This window comes from Schistocerca nitens, chromosome 5 (assembly GCF_023898315.1).
Source record: "Schistocerca nitens isolate TAMUIC-IGC-003100 chromosome 5, iqSchNite1.1, whole genome shotgun sequence".
Lineage (NCBI taxonomy): Eukaryota > Metazoa > Arthropoda > Insecta > Orthoptera > Acrididae > Schistocerca > Schistocerca nitens.
The window spans coordinates 65427656-65449456 of record NC_064618.1 but is presented as its reverse complement, the minus strand read 5'-3'; the positions used below and the strand labels follow the sequence as shown (position 1 = coordinate 65449456).

At 46.0% G+C, this 21801-nt stretch overlaps 1 protein-coding gene across 1 annotated transcript in view; it reads left to right on the top strand.

The window, feature by feature from the left end:
- LOC126259438 (zwei Ig domain protein zig-8-like) overlaps positions 1 to 21801 on the top strand; it is a 473263-nt gene that overhangs the window by 359297 nt on the left and 92165 nt on the right. Inside the window, exon 5 of the mRNA XM_049956253.1 lies at positions 20328 to 20496. Within this exon, the coding sequence (XP_049812210.1) occupies positions 20328 to 20496 (169 nt within the window). The remainder of the gene's footprint in view (positions 1 to 20327; positions 20497 to 21801) is intronic.

The window sequence follows — 21801 nt, the reverse complement described above, 5'->3', positions numbered from 1 at the left end:
AGAGATGCTGGATGTAGTCCTGTGGAACGGCTTGCCATGCCATTTCCACCTGGCGCCTCAGTTGGACCAGCGTTCGTGCTGGACGTGCAGACCGCGTGAGACGACGCTTCATCCAGTCCCAAACATGCTCAATGGGGGACAGATCCGGAGATCTTGCTGGCCAGGGTAGTTGACTTACCACGTTGGGTGGCACGGGATACATGCGGACGTGCATTGTCCTGTTGGAACAGCAAGTTCCCTTGCCGGTCTAGGAATGGTAGAACGATGGGTTCGATGACGGCTTGGATGTACCGTGCACTATTCAGTGTCCCCTCGACGATCACCTGTGGTGTACGGCCAGTGTAGGAGATCGCTCCCCACACCATGATGCCGGGTGTTGGCCCTGTGTGCCTCGGTCGTATGCAGTCCTGATTGTGGCGCTCACCTGCACGGCGCCAAACACGCATACGACCATCATTGGCACCAAGGCAGAAGCGACTCTCATCGCTGAAGACGACACGTCTCCATTCGTCCCTCCATTCACGCCTGTCGCGACACCACTGGAGGCGGGCTGCACGATGTTGGGGCGTGAGTGGAAGACGGCCTAACGGTGTGCGGGACCGTAGCCCAGCTTCATGGAGACGGTTGCGAATGGTCTTCGCCGATACCCCAGGAGCAACAGAGTCCCTAATTTGCTGGGAAGTGGCGGTGCGGTCCCCTACGGCACTGGCGTGCATCCGTGCGTCGCTGCGGTCCGGTCCCAGGTCGACGGGCACGTGCACCTTCCGCCGACCACTGGCGACAACATCGATGTACTGTGGAGACCTCACGCCCCACGTGTTGAGCAATTCGGCGGTACGTCCACCCGGCCTCCCGCATGCGCACTATTCGTCCTCGCTCAAAGTCCGTCAACTGGACATACGGTTCACGTCCACGCTGTCGCGACATGCTACCAGTGTTAAAGACTGCGATGGAGCTCCGTATGCCACGGCAAACTGGCTGACACTGACGGCGGCGGTGCACAAATGCTGCGCAGCTAGCGCCATTCGACGGCCAACACCGCGGTTCCTGGTGTGTCCGCTGTGCCGTGCGTGTGATCATTGCTTGTACAGCCCTGTCGCAGTGTCCGGAGCAAGTATGGTGGGTCTGACACACCGGTGTCAATGTGTTCTTTTTTCCTTTTCCAGGAGTGTAGATTAAAACAGAATATCAGTGGTGTTCATTGCAGGATTGTAGAACGAATGGGTCACGACATATCGTATTTCGAAAAATTTCCACGCCGACAGTTGCTTGTGTCATTAAACCTGCGTACTTCCTAAGTACAATGCTGTTATGTTGGCTTACAGTGTGCTTGTTTCTTTTCTGACTGTACTGCCACTTGCTAGTCGGTTGGTGTGTGACAGTCTGGATCAGGGCCGCACAAGGTGCACGCACCGGTGCATCGCACAGTGCAGACTGCAGAAGGCGGCTGCGCTATGTTGACGACGGGGCACACCCCACCCGCCACTCCTCGGCTTTGCGAAACAGCGCTGCCTCTCACTTCCCTAGCTTGTGTCGCTCGCGCCGCCTGTCTCGAGCTGTTTCAAAGCTTTTACCCTGTTCAAATGGCTCTGAGCACTATGGGACTCAACATCTTAGGTCATAAGTCCCCTAGAACTTAGAACTACTTAAACCTAACTAACCTAAGGACACCACACACACCCATGCCCGAGGCAGGATTCGAACCTGCGACCGTAGCAGTCCCGCGGTTCCGGACTGCAGCGCCAGAACCGCTAGACCACCGCGGCCGGCTTTTACCCTGTTGTCTTCGTCATTGCACAATAATAATGTACACTAGGTGGAGAGCTTAGTTTGGTGTACCGGTACAAAAGAGATTTATATAATAATTGTAATGGTAACAATTTTAAATTTGGTTTCAACACAAATGTATCTTCCTATGTGCTCATTATTTAATTTGCAATTATACAACTAAGATCTGGAACAAGAGATTGGCTGACAGGAATTCTGAGAAAATTTTTTAAATGACAATTAGAAATACTCGCACGCAATCTAGTTTTTGTACAAGACAAAACAGAAAAAAACTTTTCACATACACAAGTGGAATCAAACATAGAAATAATCTTCGCTGCTTCTCCGTGTAACTTGGGAAATTCTTCCTTCGGCAAATTCTGGTAGAATTGGAGCAAACCTTTTATATTGTAAAACACATCCTTTCGGTGAACATCGCTTTCCAAATCAGTTAGTTCGTAATGTAAATCTGAAGGCGCACTTTCGATATCCATCGAAAAAGGTTTCACAAAAACATCGAGAATTGACTGCAGGTAGGTAATTTCCTGAAAAAATAACAAAGCCAATGTTAATAAATGAAAGTAATGTAAGCTGTTGTTTCGAAGTACTAAAATACGATAGATTTTAATAAACATGTAATGTGTACTATTGGTTTTAATGTAATGTTACACTTGCATATGTAACGAAATCTCCTTTATTTAGCTGTATGTCATATACCGGCACATTAACTGGAATCGGTCGTTAAACGCATTTTCAAGGGATTGTAGCACCTCGACGTATTTTTCAAAGCGCGCTCCTTCCTGCACAGGTGCTGTCAAACAAAAACATAGTACCGTTTTGATTAGAGCGGTTATAAAAATCAGGCTATTTTAATTAAGGTGCAATTTATATCTCGCTTACCTAGTTCAGGAAAGTGTTGCGTATTTTTCTCTGGAAGGTTGTTTTTGGGGAGCTTCAGTTTATACTAGAAAGCGTTTATTTTGCTGATTATATCGTTGATGAGATTGTTTTCTTTTTGGAGTTTCAGACTTAAATCATTTAGGAGAGCCATAATGTCTGCTAAAAATCCTAAATCAGCTACCCTTTCAGGGTCATGAAAAAGTGGCTCCGAACGTCCTTTGCTCTCCAAAAACTGAGCCACAGTGTGGCGTTGTCGAAAAATTCGGGAAATCACTTTCCCTTTGCTCAGCCAGCGCACCTCAGCGTGGTAGGGAATATCTGGATACTCCTCTTCAAAGGAAATCAAAAATTCTTTGAATTGACGATGAGTGAGTCCATGAGAACGAATGTAGTTCACAATACGCACCACTACTTTCATTACATCTTGAAGACCGATAACTTTCGCACAAAGAGCCTCTAGGTGTGCAAAACAATGAACAGAAAGTAAATTCGGCATGTTAAGTTTTTTCCGCAGTAGGCCAATAAACCCTTTCGCTTTACCGCATATTGCTGGTGCCCCGTCTGTGGTTACGGAAAACAGCTTTTCCCAAGGGCGTCCTATTCCTTCAGCTGCCATTTCAACAGCTGCTAAAATATCCGCCCATGTAACAGTGTCCTTCAACGAAATCATATCCAGGAGCTCTTCCGTTACATGTAGGTCGTCGTCCACGCCACGCAAAAATATTGCTAACTGAGCCGTGTCGTTAATATCCGTGGACTCATCAAGTGCGATGGAGTGCGCTAGGAAGTTTTCAATTTTGGCTGCCAGTTGTTCATGCAAATTCTCAGCAATGTCGTTGATTCTCCGATGTATTGTCTTTCTGGAAAGTGGTATTCTGCTGTACGCGGGAGCTAATGTGGGATTCATTCTCTCCTACTACGTCCAACATAATGTTTTTTATTAATGGCCCGTCCATAAATGGCCTCCCAGCTATTGCTAAACGTAGAGCAACTTTGTAACTAGCTCTGAGAGTCCTTTCGCAACACCCCTCATCTTCTTCACCCTAAAGTAGAGAAAATTAAGGAATCTAAACAAATGTTCGCATGACCTTTAACCAAAATATACATGCTAAAGTACTTGCAACAAACCTCGTTTGTAGATACAGAATTCTCTTCTGCAAGAGTTTGCAAATTCCCCTGTTATATCACTATACTTTTCTGAATGCAATTTGCTGTAGTGCCTTTCAATTGACGATTTTCTGACACACGTAATTAGTGTACCGCAAATTAGACATTTGGCCTTATCGTAACAACGCTCAAAAAAGTAGGAGAGTTCCCATTACGGTTTAAATTGAATTTCGGCAATTTTCCCTATTTTTGGAGCAGATCGTTCCATTATTGCGGTAATTGTCTTGCGCTTACGTATTGCAATGTTGACTAAGCCGTCTGGCAGCGCATTCGGCAGCCCACAGCGTCGGCCTCACCTAGCAAGCCGAGTTGAGGCGAAGTATGCCGAGTTGAACCGATGCACTGTGCAGGCACTCGCTGCACCTCGCTTTGCACGCGTGCGGTTTTCCGTGTTTGTGCGGCCCTGGTCTAAACAGTAGGTCGCGACTGGACGATGGGGTTTACCAGTGCGGAAAACGCCGACAAGCTCATGGTGTATGGAGAGTACAGGAAGAAAGCTGCTCGTGCTTCTGCGGTGTATGCGATAATTATTTATCATCATCTTAACCCAGTCACGTGAAAGTGGTAGTGTAACATCTAGATAACGAAACAGAAGGAAGCAAGAGACGACAGAAGGGAAAACTGATGTTCTCTCTGCTGTTGCAGCCGGCCGGTGTGGCCGAGCGGTTCTAGGCGCTTCAGTCTGGAACCGCGCGACCGCTACGGTTGCAGGTTCGAATCCTGCCTCGGGCATGGATGTGTCTGATGTCTATAGGTTGGTTAGGTTTAAGTAGTTCTAAGTTCTAGGGGACTGATTACCTCAGATTTTAAGTCCCATAGTGCTCAGAGACATTTGAACCATTTTAACCATCTGCTGTTGCATGTAATCTGCACGTTAGCTCTCTCGCAATCCCACGAGGAAGTGGCATGAAGCTGTCCTACATATTCTCCATCAACACAGTTTCCATCGCTGTCACACTTCTCCCCGTCAAGAGCTGCACGGAAACGATTATGTGAATCGTGATAACTTCTGGTCATGGGCATTAAGACAGGATATTCCAGATGTGTCATGTAACTTGTTAGGTAATGAAAACACATTTAGCAATCATGTCCAGCTGAACCACCAAAACATGCACTATTGTTCCTTTAAGAATCCCCGTTAGTTCTGTCACGTGGGAGGTCACCTTGCACGGAGTGTAAACGTGTGGTGTAGGACAGTAATCCATCAGCTCATAGGCCCGTTTTTCACGGATCACTGAACGCTCACAAGTATCACACCCTTCTAACAGACCATCTTCCACGGATGTTCAGATTAGGAGGAAGCAGTGGTACCAACATGACGGTCGTCCACTCCATAGTGGATGAAGTACTAGAGCATGTGTTCACGATTTGTTTCCAAATCCTTGGACTGGATGCAAAGGGCCTGTACCTTGGCCATCTCGTTCTCCGGAATTGTCGCCTCTTGACTATCTTCTGTGCGGAAAGGACATACCAAGTACACCCGATGAGGTATAATTACTGCAGCCTGCTCGGACATCTCCACTGATTTGCTAGCACGTGTGCAGCAGTCGTTTTAAACCAGACGGGAAGCGTGTATTGCCGCTGTCGGTGGTCATTCTGAACGCAATCTGTGATGGTCAGTTGCCTCGTTCCTGGGCAGAAGCCACATAACTAGTGTACTCACTTGTGTTGATCTTTAGCGTGTGCTACCACAAGTATTGTACAAGTGGGAACTATTGAAAATACGATTTCTTGTAACCGACTCGCACCAGAATCCTTCTACAAACATCACTGAGATTCTTATTTGCCCTATTTTAAGTTGGTTAATTTTAATTGGCATTGTTCTATTTAAAAAGTATATCTTACCACAAAAAATACACTTCCTAACGGTTATTACAGTCCACCGGCTGGCTGATAATACTAGCCCGTGACTACCAATCCACTCTGTGAAAGGCGCAAGCCATTAGCACTTTCCTTTTCTGCAATATTTCCGGTACAAATTTTAGGTGATTCACTGTGCGTAATTGTAGCCCAGCCTTTCCCCATTTCCTACATCTGAATTGCTCATTTCTTTCCGAAATTATTTCCCAAAAGCGCTGTTGAAGGGCAATACGATAGTCAATCTTCTTGTCTAACTCTTGTCCAGATTAGAAATGCATCAAACATCTCTTCTCTGAACGTCACATCGGAAGTGGTGTTGGTCAGGGTGGGTTGGATAATCGTTTTTGTCTTGTTATCTAAACAAAACTATGCCAAAATTACAAATGGGATATTACGGTATATTGATCATTGCATTAAAACAAGCGTTCAGTGCATAGTGCTGTGGAATGTGGAAAAAAACCGCAAATTGGCGTTGATAAGAAGAAGAACAACACCAAAAATGCAACAGGAGCGTAATATGTAAGAAACTGTCCACGCAACCTGCCACTGATGATGCCTTGCAGAAAATAAAGGCGAAACGCGTATGGCACTAAAATTGTGTTTTATTCAGTTGCTGTCAGACGGTCCATAAGTAAAAATGATCAATGTACCGTAATATTACATGCAACTGAGGAAGACAGGACAACAAAAGTTGAAGATACAAATAGGATAGTTCGATCAATTGAGTCGGGCGCCATATGTCTGTTTCACTATACCCATACATATTATAAAAATGTATGTAAGCGTGTTCCACGTCTCAGAAACCACTAATTCAATTTCAGCCAAACTTGGTACACGTATCAGTTACTGGCTGGAAAGAACCACTGTGGGCAGGAGAACCATGAACATATAAAATGGATGAGGATATGGGGTAAAAGAGAAAGCATAGAGCACGACACGTAACTAGACACAATAAATTCAAGCAGTATTTGAGAATGAGAGCACTTATTGACTTGCAGCCAACTGTACACATAATTTCAAACCTTTAAAAGACTTTTTCTCGCTAAGACCCAGAGAAAAATGATGAAAGGACAAAAGTTGATCTGATTAGTACATTTTCGCTATTCCTACAGTAACAGTGCCGCATCAGGCATCTTTTAATTGATTGTTTCTTTATACTAACTCCGTTTCCGACGTACTTTGCAGTCAGTATTCGCATGTACCAATGAATGTGCTGGCAAAAATATATTATTATGTGACAGTTTAGGAGATAGGACGTCATAAACACTGAGATGTGTGAAAAACTTCATCACGCAAGACGTTTTATTTTATTGCATGTTAGTACTAATTCTATTCGCAACACACTGCCCAGACAGAATCTACATACACCACTGGTTGTACCTGTAAAAACATACCATTGCACAACACATAGCCCAAGTGATATGACATCTTAAACAATAGATATGTGGAAACGAAACGGCAGGGAGAAATTCATTAGAGATACAGGTGAAATACGTGTCCACATAATTGTGAAATAAAGTATACATGATATATGTGTGACACGTGTGTACGGTGGCAAAGCTAGGGGTAAAAACATCCTCCATACCCCTTTTCCGATTTCAGCCTAACTTCGTACACATACTATTTACTGTTTGGAATAAAATACTGTAGAGGTAAGAACCAGCAACATCCAAATCATGTGATGGAAATATCGTGGAGAGAGAATGGAGGAGTAGGTGAACAGAGGCAAAGGAGATACGAGAAGATAGACACTACTAGCAGGGACGAGTAGGTGGACAGAAATGGAGGGTGGGGGAAATCGACGGAAAGCGACTAGGAGCAGATAGACAGGGAGAGGGGGAGGAATAGATAGACAAAGAGAGAAGAGGGGAGGAGATGAAGGGGGTGAGGCAGATTTAGTGGAGATGGAGAAGACTGGGGGGAGGGGGGGGGAACGGGATACGGGAGATGGGGAAGGAACAGATCGACAGAGTTAGAGTAAGATGGACAAAAGGAGAGGAGGAAATGGCGAAAGAGAAGGTGAGGGGCAGAAGGACAGAGAGGAGGCAGGAGGACGTGGACATATAATGGAGGGAGAGGGAGGTGGAGATGAACAGAGAGGAGGTGAGTAAGAGACGGACAGAAATAGGGGGGGGGGAGTAGCACGTGGACAAGGGACGGAGGAGGAGAGGAGTACTATAGATAAATAAATACTCGGACAACGTAAGGTTTGTCAATAGTAAATTATATTTTCAGTCGAATCTTCTCCATTACACGCCATATTCTCCCACTGGTCCAAGAAATTGTCTCCAAAGCTTTCTTTCAAGTACGTCGAACTTTATTCTGTCCACCACTGTATATGAGCACAAGACTAGCATATATGCATATATATGCGTTTTTGAGGACAATTCTAGTTTCCCAGCAGCTTTGATTTAACTTTTTTTTTAACCCACGGTTGTTGGCGGCCAATTTTCGTTGTTGGTTGTCAGAGCTGACGTAGTCCTTACAGCCTACATCCCACCAAAGGTAAGGGAAACTATCCACATGAGACTTATGTGAACCACTTACTGTGAACCAGGATTCATTAAGATAATCGTCTTTGGTTTCCATTCATTTATTTGTGGGTTAGACCTTCTAGGAGCTCTTTCTTGTTAAGGTCCCTTTCGTACCTGTTGACGTTCTTGGAATTATATGTATACCATCTGCGTATTTCTGCACCTAAACTTATAGCTACTGGAAAAGCCCTCTTGTACTGATACCTGCTGCTTTTATAACGGTTTCAAAGGCTATATTAAACAAAAGGCAAGGTAATGAATCTCCCTTCTTTTCGCCATTTTTGTGTTAACAGCACCTGATAACGTATTTTGTATAATTGAATCCTGGTATTTTATATCGCATATTCCGCTAAGGCGTCAGTTTATTATAAATCTCTAATGGTTCCATTCCTATATAAAGACCTCTTCTGTCAGTGACGTCATCGGCTAATCCGATGTCTATGAAGAGGTGGTGTGTATCATTCATAAATTACTTACACATGTTAGTATTTACCGAATCGTGAAGATATGATCACCATTAAATCTTGCTTGACGAAATATGCATACATAATCACCAACAGCATTTACAATATAAAGCTCAGGGCTACTAGAGGGGACGTTGAAGAATATGTCGTATGCAGTAGGTACAGGCCAATTCTCCTACAGTTAGTGCACACCGTGTATCACCTTCCTCAAGTATTGGGCTTACGATACATTCCGTTCGTCAGGGATACTTTCATTTAGCAGTATCTTAATTTCAAGATTACACTGTAATGATATTCTTTCTTCCAGGGCGTACAGATTGTGATTTCAATGGACTCAGCCACTTGCTGTTGGCGGAAGGCGTCTCTAAAGGCGATTCGTGCATTCATTTCACTTTGGATTACTGATGGTGTTTCTGCAGATATGAATGCATCCCGTGATGTTGCTGGCTCTCTGAGAGCGAGGCGAAACTATCTGAGAAGGAGAATTAACAATGAACGTGAACGCTTTTCCAGATATTGACATGACGTCAAGGGGTAAGTGCGAAGTGATGTTCTTTGTCAGCGATCTGGTGTGGCTACGTAATGGGGAACAGCCCATTGATCTATCGAGGCTTTCGGTCCGTGACTCGCTTCCAACTTCCGCTCATTCCTTATTCATGTGCTGACCGTGCGCTCCGTCTGGTTTTCAACGGCCCCGAGAGCACAGGGTACAAACAGACTTTTCCACCTCGGTGACGAAATAATGTACCAGGATCGAAAAGTTGCCAGAGTGCATAGAAAATAAAATATACGACCCATTCCTAAGCTGCAGAAGGAAAGTGATACTCTGTACACTTTTATTAATGAGCTTACGCAATTAGGTCTCCATATGTTGCGATCTGTAAAATTACTTGTTGCTGAATCAGTCTTCATATCCACTATATTAGCAACGTTATTGCGATTGATCCAGAAGTAGGCCTCTTAATTTTCGGATTCTTGTGGTGAATAGGCGTCTTACAACCCCTCCAGTGTGGTGTGCAACAAGTGTGTAGCCTAGAGTCCGTAAGTTTCTTCGTTCTGTCTCAGAAGTGACCATTCACCTGCGAGATATTTTCCAGTTTTACACAAAATTCAATAACAGTTATTAGGAAATTAGCAGAAGATTGTAATTCACTTCAAACAAATAAATCAGGTTTTTCGCCGACAAGTGTTTTCAGTAATAGTGGAGGCATGGAACAAAGTAATGATGAAAACCCGCAAGTGATGAAACGTATCTAAACTTAATGTTCGGTGGACCAGTCGAAGAAAACGTTTTACTGCAAACCTGCTAATATTGTGTAAGTCCCTACGAAAGTTGAAACAGAGTCAAAGTTCTTCAATGATGATTGTCAAATTAAGTTGGAATTAGCCACTGTATATCACTCGGCTCAACAAGCCTCGACTGTGGCCGAAAAACTGGAAGTATGACGTAACCACCACCGAAATTTTTAACTATCTCAACTTGCTGGTTGCCTAAATTTTCTGGTTATCATCATAGTGCCAGCAATGCTACATACTGTTTTCAGTGTCAGAAAATAAATGTATGTTATGACCAAACATCATACAGAGTATGAGAGAAACTACAGCGTCACTCGTAACTAGCAAGCCAAGACTTTCTCAGCACTGCCGGAATAAAATAGTCTCCCAGAACGCCCGGAACAATAGTCTACCAGCACTGCCCGAACTAGAGCCTCCCTGGCCTTCTGGGACAATGCTTCCCCTGCACTTCCTGGACAACAGTTCACCTGCACTCCCTGGAAAGGCGCCACTGTACTGCCTGGACAATGATCCCCCTACAGTGGACAACCGTCTCACAGCAGTACTAGGACGAGAGTCTCCAAGCACTGATGGGAGCCACATTGAGGGTCCCATAGCACAGCTACAATGAGGACCCAGTACACTGCCAGAATAAGAGTCCCCCACTCTGAGGGCTCGTGAATCTCCCCAATCACCAGGATCAAGAGTATCGGCACACGTTGGATCGACCGCCCCCCACTCCATCAGACTGAGAGACCCTCCACATGGTTGGATAGAGAGTTGCCCCATACTGTCGGGTAGATAGCCCCACACACTGTCAGAATGAGGTCCCCCCCCTCCCCCAAAGTATCATGAAAAGAGTCTCATCAAGCTATATGAACGAGAGTCCTCTCCACTTCCGAAACAAGAATACTTCCCTTCCCCTCCCCAAGTGCACGAGGAAGAGTCCCCAGCACAATGGAAACGAGATTTCTCCCACGCTACTGCATCGACCCTCCCTCGACACTGACGGAACGACACACTGATAGATAGAAACTCTCCCACCTCCCTTACGCTAACGAACGAGAAACTCCCCCACTGACTGTCTAGTTCTATATTCTCAACTACTGTACATATCATTACACAGGGCAGTCAAAACAGTCTGAACGCTTGTAAGGATGTTGCAAGGTAGGTTGTGCTTTGATTATAAAGAAAAAAAATTCGATACATTACGCCGTTTCCGATTAATTAGCATTGAAGTTAACCAATCACGTATTTGTGCACACAAACCCAAGCAGGCTGCCTGAGGTACTGCTGCCAAACGTGTAAGCTGAAACTGCCAACGCCACCCCCCCCCCCCCAAAAAAAAAATACCACATGAAATATTTGGATGGTAGCGAGTTTCATCTTTTCTACCATTTGTTTTACAATTTTTGTATCGCTCTTTTTTCCAGTTTGAGGAAACCAGATGAAAAACACGTTTGGCAACACAATCTCTGGCAGGCCGCTGGAATCTGCGTGCGCAACGACCTCGGTGGCTACCCTCAACCCTAATTACATCAGAAAGGGTCCATATCATCGATTTATGAGCTCAACCGGTTCTGCAACATACTCAGACCCTATGTATACGTAAAATTTATGTTTTTGTGGGTGTTCCGATACTTTTGATCACATACTGCACAATGAAAAGTTTATAGAACCTAATACCGAATCCTGGCGGACGCCTAATTCTGCCTGCCTGCTTTGTCATTTGGCCGATGTATTTGTTGCCGCATTCTTAACTGAAGATACAGAATCCAGTTGTCCGTAGCCCTAATTTCTCTTTCATTGAGCCGAGCATATTTTTTATTCTAGCCGATGCGCCGAAAATGGTTCTGAAGTTATTTTTCTCCTAAAACCTGGCAGTCCTGTCCGCCGGTGGTCCAGCATACGGAAGGAACACCAGATGGTTAGCGTCTTCATAGGGGTCATCTTCTTTCTTCTTCTTGTTCCAACGGAGAGCGTGTCTTATTTGTGTCTCCGAGTAGCCACTCCCGTGAAAGATTTCCCGAAGATGCTGCAAATCAGTGGGTATGCACCTCTGGTGAATACAAGTATGTCTCGTGCTCTGTGCATCAAATTGATGAGCACGGATTTCCGTTGTGGTGAGTGGTGGCAGCTACTAGCGTTTAGGTACAGGTCCGTGTTCGACTTTCTTCTGTAGACATAGTATCCCAGCGTGCCATTAGTTTTCTTCTTTATCAGAATATCGAGGAAATATTAGCATCTGTTTTCTTTTACTTCAGTAGTGAACTATATTTTATCGTGTATGCTGATAAAGGGGTCAAGAAATTCTCCCATGTGTCGTCCGTATGTCGGAAGAACGCCTCTGGATTTAGGGATGCTTTTTCAAGAGCCATTTCCTCTATATGCCTCATATATAGCTTTGCGATGCCTGGCACTAGGGGCATGCCGAAGCGACTCCGTCTGTAAACAGTGTTGCACGATTTTCCGTAATATTTAGTTCGCATTGTAACAAAACGCTATAATAGCAGAACTGTGGCGATATATCGCATAACCCGATTCGTGTTTTATCCAGCATTGCGTCGTTACACACCCAGGCTTTGGCGACAATACGTTATTGTTACTACCGTAATTGTGGTATACAAAACGTTCCGATACAGGGTTTAGTTGACATAGTACTCCAACACGGAGATTATGTAGCAACGTACTTCATTTAATATAAACTCTCTCTGCAGTGTGTCAAGGAGTCGTAATTTGTTCGCCGAACGGAGACGTTAACATCGATAGCTCACTTCTCAACGTTCTGCAGTAATAGCCACCATTTCGTTTCCTTCATTCCAGTCACATCCGTAGCTATTCCGACTCACCACATGTGCCAACTGCAGCCTTGTAGATGTATACATGTTACACATACCATAAAGACAACGTGAAATGATTTTCACCTGGAATTTTCTCCAGATAGAATAAAGGACAATTTAGTCGCCATATTGAACCGACGTTGTGTTTAGATAATCTACTGCTTGAGAATGTCAGAAACAGGGCGCTAAAGTAGACCATTAATTAAATTTTTATTTTTGACATAAGCTCATAAGACCAAAGCATTCGTGTATTAACCCTAGAGATTCGTAAAACGAGTTGTATATCAGAAGGAAATCCAACCTCGGTGAGAACCTGTGGAGTCTGAATGTGAGGAAAACAAACAGAGTCCACAGATAACATGATTGTTAGCGCACTGCGCATAGGAGGAAAGGATACTGGGTCGGTTCCCAATCTGAAACACTGTCTTGAATCATCAAAACTCTTTCAACAGAAACACAATAAGCTGAAAAATATCATTCGAAACTGCGAGTATTCATAATTGTATAACATCAACATTTAATTTCAATACCTACGATCAACAACTTTCTACACTCCTGGAAATGGAAAAAAGAACACATTGTAGGACCCACCATACTTGCTCCGGACACTGCGAGAGGGCTGTACAAGCAATGATCACACGCACGGCACAGCGGACACACCAGGAACCGCGGTGTTGGCCGTCGAATGGCGCTAGCTGCGCAGCATTTGTGCACCGCCGCCGTCAGTGTCAGCCAGTTTGCCGTGGCATACGGAGCTCCATCGCAGTCTTTAACACTGGTAGCATGCCGCGACAGCGTGGACGTGAACCGTATGTGCAGTTGACGGACTTTGAGCGAGGGCGTATAGTGGGCATGCGGGAGGCCGGGTGGACGTACCGCCGAATTGCTCAACACGTGGGGCGTGAGGTCTCCACAGTACATCGATGTTGTCGCCAGTGGTCGGCGGAAGGTGCACGTGCCCGTCGACCTGGGACCGGACCGCAGCGACGCGCGGATGAACGCCAAGACCGTAGGATCCTACGCAGTGCCGTAGGGGACCGCACCGCCGCTTCCCAGCAAATTAGGGACACTGTTGCTCCTGGGGTATCGGCGAGGACCATTCGCAACCGTCTCCATGAAGCTGGGCTACGGTCCCGCACACCGTCAGGCCGTCTTCCGCTCACGCCCCAACATCGTGCAGCCCGCCTCCAGTGGTGTCGCGACAGGCGTGAATGGAGGGACGAATGGAGACGTGTCGTCTTCAGCGATGAGAGTCGCTTCTGCCTTGGTGCCAATGATGGTCGTATGCGTGTTTGGCGCCGTGCAGGTGAGCGCCACAATCAGGACTGCATACGACCGAGGCACACAGGTCCAACACCCGGCATCATGGTGTGGGGAGCGATCTCCTACACTGGCCGTACACCACTGGTGATCGTCGAGGGGACACTGAATAGTGCACGGTACATCCAAACCGTCATCGAACCCATCGTTCTACCATTCCTAGACCGGCAAGGGAACTTGCTGTTCCAACAGGGCAATGCACGTCCGCATGTATCCCGTGCCACCCAACGTGCTCTAGAAGGTGTAAGTCAACTACCCTGGCCAGCAAGATCTCCGGATCTGTCCCCCATTGAGCATGTTTGGGACTGGATGAAGCGTCGTCTCACGCGGTCTGCACGTCCGGCACGAACGCTGGTCCAACTGAGGCGCCAGGTGGAAATGGCATGGCAAGCCGTTCCACAGGACTACATCCAGCATCTCTACGATCGTCTCCATGGGAGAATAGCAGCCTGCATTGCTGCGAAAGGTGGATATACACTGTACTAGTGCCGACATTGTGCATGCTCTGTTGCCTGTGTCTATGTGCCTGTGGTTCTGTCAGTGTGATCATGTGATGTATCTGACCCCAGGAATGTGTCAATAAAGTTTCCCCTTCCTGGGACAATGAATTCACGGTGTTCTTATTTCAATTTCCAGGAGTGTATATTTGATATGCGTGCGCCGAACTTGATTTTTAGGCCACATTTACGAATAAACTTTTTTCTGATTGTGTTCAATGTCGATTCTTCCAAATAAGTAAATTTTCAGATAAATACTACCTGCAATTATCACCAACGTTGATAAGGTCTCTGCTTCTTCCTCTGTTCTGACAGTCGCTTTGTCTTTTCCTGTCATTTCGCTGGCCGTCATTTGTTTCTGTACTTTACGGAACTGCATTGTCGATTAGAGGCACTCATTTGTTATGCAGCTAAAATCATACTGAACCACTACGACGTTAACCTTTAGGGTTGGTAGCAGTTTCAATGATAACAGATCGTCTGCAGGGATATGGAGTTTTTCCATAGCAGTTTCTTTGTCAGTACACAGATGACATTACGACCTACAACCTATAACATCAATGACAGGAACTTGGCAACAGTGTTTAATGCAAAAGGCTATTACGCTCAGGCTGTTAATGTAATACGTAAAAGAGTGCCTGATTCACCCGGCTGATAAAACGTAAGGAGCTAACACTTAATGTATCGACCAATGTTACAGCGTCATGTAGTAAACGTACAAGCAACGCCTGTGAAATCAGATCCCATCGTAAGATGTGTTTGATTCAAGACGTATCAAGTAGGTGTGGTAGACATGAACTAGTCTGTACTATTTAACTGAAGCCGAAAGACATCAATTGCTTTTGCGCATGTTAGAAACTGCACTGAGGAGCATATGAAACTGGTACAGCTGCCTAATATCGTGTAGGGCCCCTGCGAGCACGCAGAAGTGTCGCAACACGACGTGCCATGAACGTGACCAATGTCTGAAGTAGTGCTGGAGGGAAATGACACCGTGAATCCTGTAGGGCTCTCCATAAACCCGTAAGCGTACGAGGGGGTGGAGATCTCTTGTAAGCAGAACGTCGCATGGCATTCCAGATATGCTAAATAAAATTCATGTCTGGGAAGACTGGTGACCAGCGGAAGTATTTAAACTCAGAATAGTGTTCCTTGAGCCACTCTGTGACAATTCTAGGCATGTGGGGTGACACATTGTCGTGATGAAATTACCTAAGTCCATCGGAATGCACAATGGATATGTTCGGATGCAGGTGATCAGACAGCATACTTACGTACGTGTCACCTGTCAGAGTCGTATAAGTAGCGCCCGTATCCTTCCAACTGCACACGCCCCACACCATTACATAGCCTCCACCAGCTTTACCAGTGCCCTACTGACGTGCAGGGTCCATGAATACATGAGGTTGTCTCCATATCCGTACACGTAGTTCCGCTAAATACAATTTGAAACAAGACTCGTGAGACCAGGCAACATGTTTCCAGTCATCAACAGTCCAATGTCGGTGTTGACGGGCGCAGACAAGGTGTAAGGCTTTCTGTCGTGCAGTTGTCAAGGGTACACGAGTGGGCCCTCGGCTCCGAAAACACGTATCAAAGATGTTTCATTGAATGGTTTGAACACTGACACTTTTTGATAGCTCAGCATTGAAATCTGCATTAAATTTGCAGGAGGTTGCACTTCTGTCACGTCGAACGATACTCTTCAGACCTCGTTGGTCCCATTCTTGCAGGATCTTCTTCCGGCAGCAGCGGGGTCGGAGATTTGATGTTTTTCCGGATTCCTAATGTTCACGGTACACTCGTGAAACGGTCGTACGGGAAATTCCCCACTTCATCGCTACGTCGGGGATGCTGTGTCCCATCACTCGGGCCCCGACTATAACACTACGTTTAGTTTCACGTAAGTGTTGATGACCTGCCATTGTAGCAGCAATAACTGATCTAACAGCTGCACCAGACACTTGTTGCCTTATATAGGCGTTGCCGACTTCAGCGCCGTATTCTCCCTGTTTATATATATGCGTATGTGAATGTGGATTCCTATACCAGTTTCTTTGAAGCTTCTGAGTGTATGTAGTTAAAAGAAAATTGTGGTGCTGTAAATATTGTATATGGAAATAGTACCCATGTAAATGGTGCTACAATAATTTTCCAGTTAGGAATTAAAAAGAGATAATGAAACTTGTCATGTACAGAAAACCCTGTGGTTTCAATGCCTAGGATAAGTATATACGGTACTTTTAGGTAAAACAACTCAGAAATAACGAATGAGAAAACATAAAAGTGCAGTTGCACTCGGTTTGGTACGTGGCGGTAGTGTCGGGCAGAAGGGGTGCAGTGTAACCAATGCTGACAGCAAAGAAAGCCTAATTCAGCTCCGGTGCACGCTTTGTCGTGGCTCAGCGAGGAAGAACGCACCTGTTGGCCGCTCATGGCGCAGACGAAGGGGCGGCGGATTCCGCCCAGCTAGGGGATGCAGCGTAGTCAGCCCTGTGAAGGGCCGGCAGCCTCTGCAGGCCACGGCCATGACGTCAGCACCGCGATACAGCTTGGTCGGCGGTGGCTCTTTGCGGAGCCCCTCGGCCCTTCACACGTTAACCGCGGAGGCGCGCTGAGACTGCTGTGTGCAGGAGTCGGCTGTCGGCTGTCTGCCCTCTGGCTAGAGTCGGTCGGTGGCTGGCGCTGAAGTACCGAGGCCTACGGGGTACACACTGCAGGCAGCAGCAGCTGGAAACGGCACGTTAATAGTGTTGTGGCGCTAATTCCCGTGAGGAACCCAGTGCTGGTGGCGACAGGTGCATGGCGGCTGCTGGTGATGCCCAGTCGAATCACTGTCTGGCGTGGCCCAGGCGTCGTAGTGGTGCTGTTGGGCTCTGGCAAAGGCAAGCGCATCTGCTTCAAAATTCAGTCGTATTTATATTAATAAGAGGTGCATTTGATTCACTGAAACCAGACACCAGGTGACATCACCCATAACAAGAGACTTGCTCTGATGTGGTGTCACTGATCCACCTTCAATGGTTATTACTGACAAGCGCAGCAGTTTCCCGCTGAGTGCAGCTAGCCGCAGTTTTGCAATCCCCTTATGTGCGTGTTATTCTGACCAATGTGTCACTACAAAGTGGCCACTAGCCTGTGGCCCCTAATGCCGTACGTCACAGTATCTGTCTCAATAACTTCTTACAACTTTTGCTAAAAGTATGGGTAAAAACAGTATACTACCCCAATCTGCAGAGACCCCGCGCTCCAGGTCTTACTCCAACCTTGTTCTTTATTGAGATTACCTTTCCCCTTAACTTTTAAAACAAGTACGTACTACTACACTGGCTATTTTTCAGTACTATCCAATTAGTGTATTAATCTTCAACTACATAAATCTACTTTTCATCCCTTGCTCCGGGAATCCAATCTGTGAGAACTATAATCCCTAGGTCAGGTATCACTACGGCTTGTTATTTCACAGACGAAAAAGCTATACAGAGATAGTATGGTGCTGGGAATAGCGACATTCCGGGTCGCAGTTTCCTGAAATCTACCATCTTGACACTGATTCACGGATTGTAGCAACTGCTGAGAAGTGTTCTGCCCCTCTTGTACAGCTATCATCTGACTTAATGAATGGTGTGCATTTCGTTCCCAGGTGTCGCTTAGGAACATAAGGTTTGTTTGGACAACATCTCTGTACGTTCATCTCGCCAATACAGCTGTGACTGTGGTTACATTCAGCAGTGTAACACCTGAAACTATGGTCTCATGGTATCACACATAGTCGCTTTGACCAACAATCCAATTCCTTCTAATTCCAAACGTCTTGCTCCCATAAGACTTCCTTGCTCTTAGAAACTAGCAACCAGTACTAAGCTGTGTACTGAACTCACGTACTGCAAATCAGCTTTCTAGAAGTACTGCCTTGGTTCCCTCACCAATTTCTGGCATGGACATCATTTTGCTTTACCACTGAACGGTGGCGTGTGCACGTGTTTCATACCATTGTGACTTCACGAGTCGGGCGTATGGTGATGACCCCACTCTGCTGAAGCTCAACCCCATCCATCGCCATGCTTCGGTCCCCATTTTCTGCTACTGGCAATACCGTCTTCTCTCTTTCTTTCACAAACCTCCCAGCTGCCTTGAGCTTCACTGTGTTGATCTGCATCCTCCAACATTTAACCAATGTATCCTTGTTCACTAGTGGAATCCTCACTGATACATACAACTGTGCACCATCCGTTGTAATCCCCACAGTTGTGCCTTGGTAGTGGAACGGCAAGTTCTGGCTGCTCGGCTGTACACGGATCAGCGACAATATTACGCTCACCAACCTAATAGCCGGTATGTTCACCTTTGGCACGGATAACAGCGACGACGCGTCGTGGCATGGAAGCAATGAGAGCCTGGTAGCTTGCTGGAGGGAGCCGGCATCACATCTACACACGCAAATCACCGAATTCCCGTAAATTCCGGGGAGAATGGTGATGACCAGCACCACATTCAATCACATACCAGATGTGTTCAGTCGGGTTCAAATCTGCTACGAGTTGGGGAGTCACCGCACCAATTACAACTCGCCACTGTGTCCCTCAAACCACTTCGCCACACTCCTGGCCTTGTGGCATAGGACATTATCCTGTCGAAACATTCCACTGCCGTCGGGAATCAAGAACGTCATGAAGGGTTTACGTGGTCTGCAACCAGTGTACCATACTCCTTGGCAGACATGGTGCTTTGCACGATCTCCCCTGGATCCATGGATGCTCACGTGAATGTTCCCCAGGCCGTAATGATGCTTCTGCCAGCTTTTCTCCGTCCTGCAGTGCAGTTGTCAAGAAACTGTTCCCCTGGAAGACGACAGATTCCTGCGCTCCCATCGGCATGATGTAGATGATATCGGGATTCATCAGATGATGTAACGCTCTGCCACTGCGCCAACGTCCAGTGCCTATAGCACATGCCCATTTCCGCCGTAGTTGCCGATTCGTGGTGTTAACACTGGCACATGCATGGGTCGTCGGCTGCGGAGGCCAGTCTTTAGAAATGTTCCGCACACTGTGTGTTCAGCAGACACGTACTCTGTCCAGCGTTAAGGTGTGATGTTACATCTGCCACAATCTTCCGACTGGCCCGTTTTACCGATCTGCCCAGCGTACGACATCCGACATTTGTAATGAGGGCTGGTCGCTCGACCCCACGACGTCTGGACGTGGTTTCACCTTGGTTTCGAACACGTGTTGAAGACACTCAGCAAAGCACTCCTCGAACACCCGACAGGTCGTGCAGTTTCCGAAATGCCTCTGCCGAACCTCTGGGCATTCGCAATCCGTGCTTGAACTGCGTCAAAATCCCTGTTTAGAGTGATAGCTGAACTCCCTTAGTAAGCTGTCGAACGATGCACTTGTTATTCAGCACACCGCTCTCCAGATTCGCCGCTTCTTGGAGGGCTATTTCATAGCCTCCGTTAACCTCCTTGCGATTTCTGGTGTTTTGTTCAATTCGCTTAAGTCGCTTGTGTCAGCTGCTGCGGATATGGTCTTCAGTATTCTACATCCTGCATCTATACACCCTCTTTTCAGTCTCCTGGACTCGTGCATCACCGTTCCTGTCACTTCACACATCCGCTCCCTCAACCATGCGTACGCCCCGAGCAATTACCTATGTTCCTTCGACACCTCTCTAAGCGACGGCGTGTACTTCTGTTTGCAGGAGATCAACTACGACTCGCCGAGGGGCGGCGTGTCTGTGATCACAGAGAAAGGTGACGTCACGACCAGCTACCTGCTGATCCAGCGCGCCGACTCCCCGGACTCGGGGAAGTACACCTGCCATCCTTCCAACGCCAACCTCAAGACTGTTGTCGTTCATGTGCTCAACGGTAGGTCGACTCCCAACTTTGCACTATCTTTCCGTGTATCACCGTGCATTATATAACTTCAAGACAAAAAGCAAATGGAAAGAAGTAGCACTTCAAGAAAATGTCACAAACATTTCTGATATGTAGCAAACATAAAGTATAGAGCAAAGATAATGTGAACTCACGACTGTAAAGTGGATTACAATTAAAGTTCCGCATTTGTTACAACGTAAGTGCCTTTAGCTCTAAAGCAAATATTATCTGATTTGCTACACTAGGAGTATTTTTTGGAAAATCTTTGATCACAGCGGCGTTTAGAAAGAAAACGCTCAATACAGAACTTGCAGTATAATCAGTCACATGGAAAATGACATTTAAGTTATCAATATGCGATAAATATCTACGAACAAGATGTATCTCACTTAATTCGACGTAAGTCTGGAAAATTGGTGCAACATTTTAACAATTACACTGACAAACCCATTTTGTTATAGACTGTACAGCATATTATTTTCGCATGAAGTAGGATAGAGTCGCTTAGGCTACATTTATTGCCGGCCGGAGTGGCCGAGCGGTTCTATGCGCTACAGTCTGCTACCGCGCGACCGCTACGGTCGCAGGTTCGAATCCTGCCTCGGGCATGGATGTGTGTGATGTCCTTAGTTAGGTTTAAGTAGTTGTAAGTTCTAGGGGACTGATGACCTCAGAAGTTAAGTCCCATAGTGCTCAGAGCCATTTGAACCATTTGAGTTACATTTATTGTACATCCAAGGGTACTAATCGAACACTCTGGAGTGAACAGTTTGAAATATTCAACGGCCCAAACAGAGACTGACCCTACCATCAGTTACACACACAAATTACAGTGATTCTAGGTACATTACTGACATCGTAACAAAGCTAAGAGTTTGGAAAAAAATTCCAGACTGACTAGAAAAGTAGCCGAGTACCTGTTTTACTTTCTTTTCCTTTTGTATCAGTCAGGAGACTGTCATATGAGCATTTTAGAATTCCGTAACAGGTTTTGACCAGCAAGTGGGGGTCTTCAGACAAAAGACACATTCTGCAAGCGGTTTGCGTAGCGTTGTTAACAATACACTTTCGACAGTGTTAAATGCTCAAGTGGCTGTGTCCGGAAAAAATATAAAAACTGAAGTAAAGGTAATGTTTCTGAAGTAGGTCATTAAATAAATTTTCAGCATTATATAATGTGAATATTTGTTGCGAGAGCTACTCTGAAATGAAGACGTTTGCACAGCAGAGGAAATCACGGCCGGTTGCATCAAAACAGTCGGAAGACTGACGACAAAATGGGTATCCTGGGAG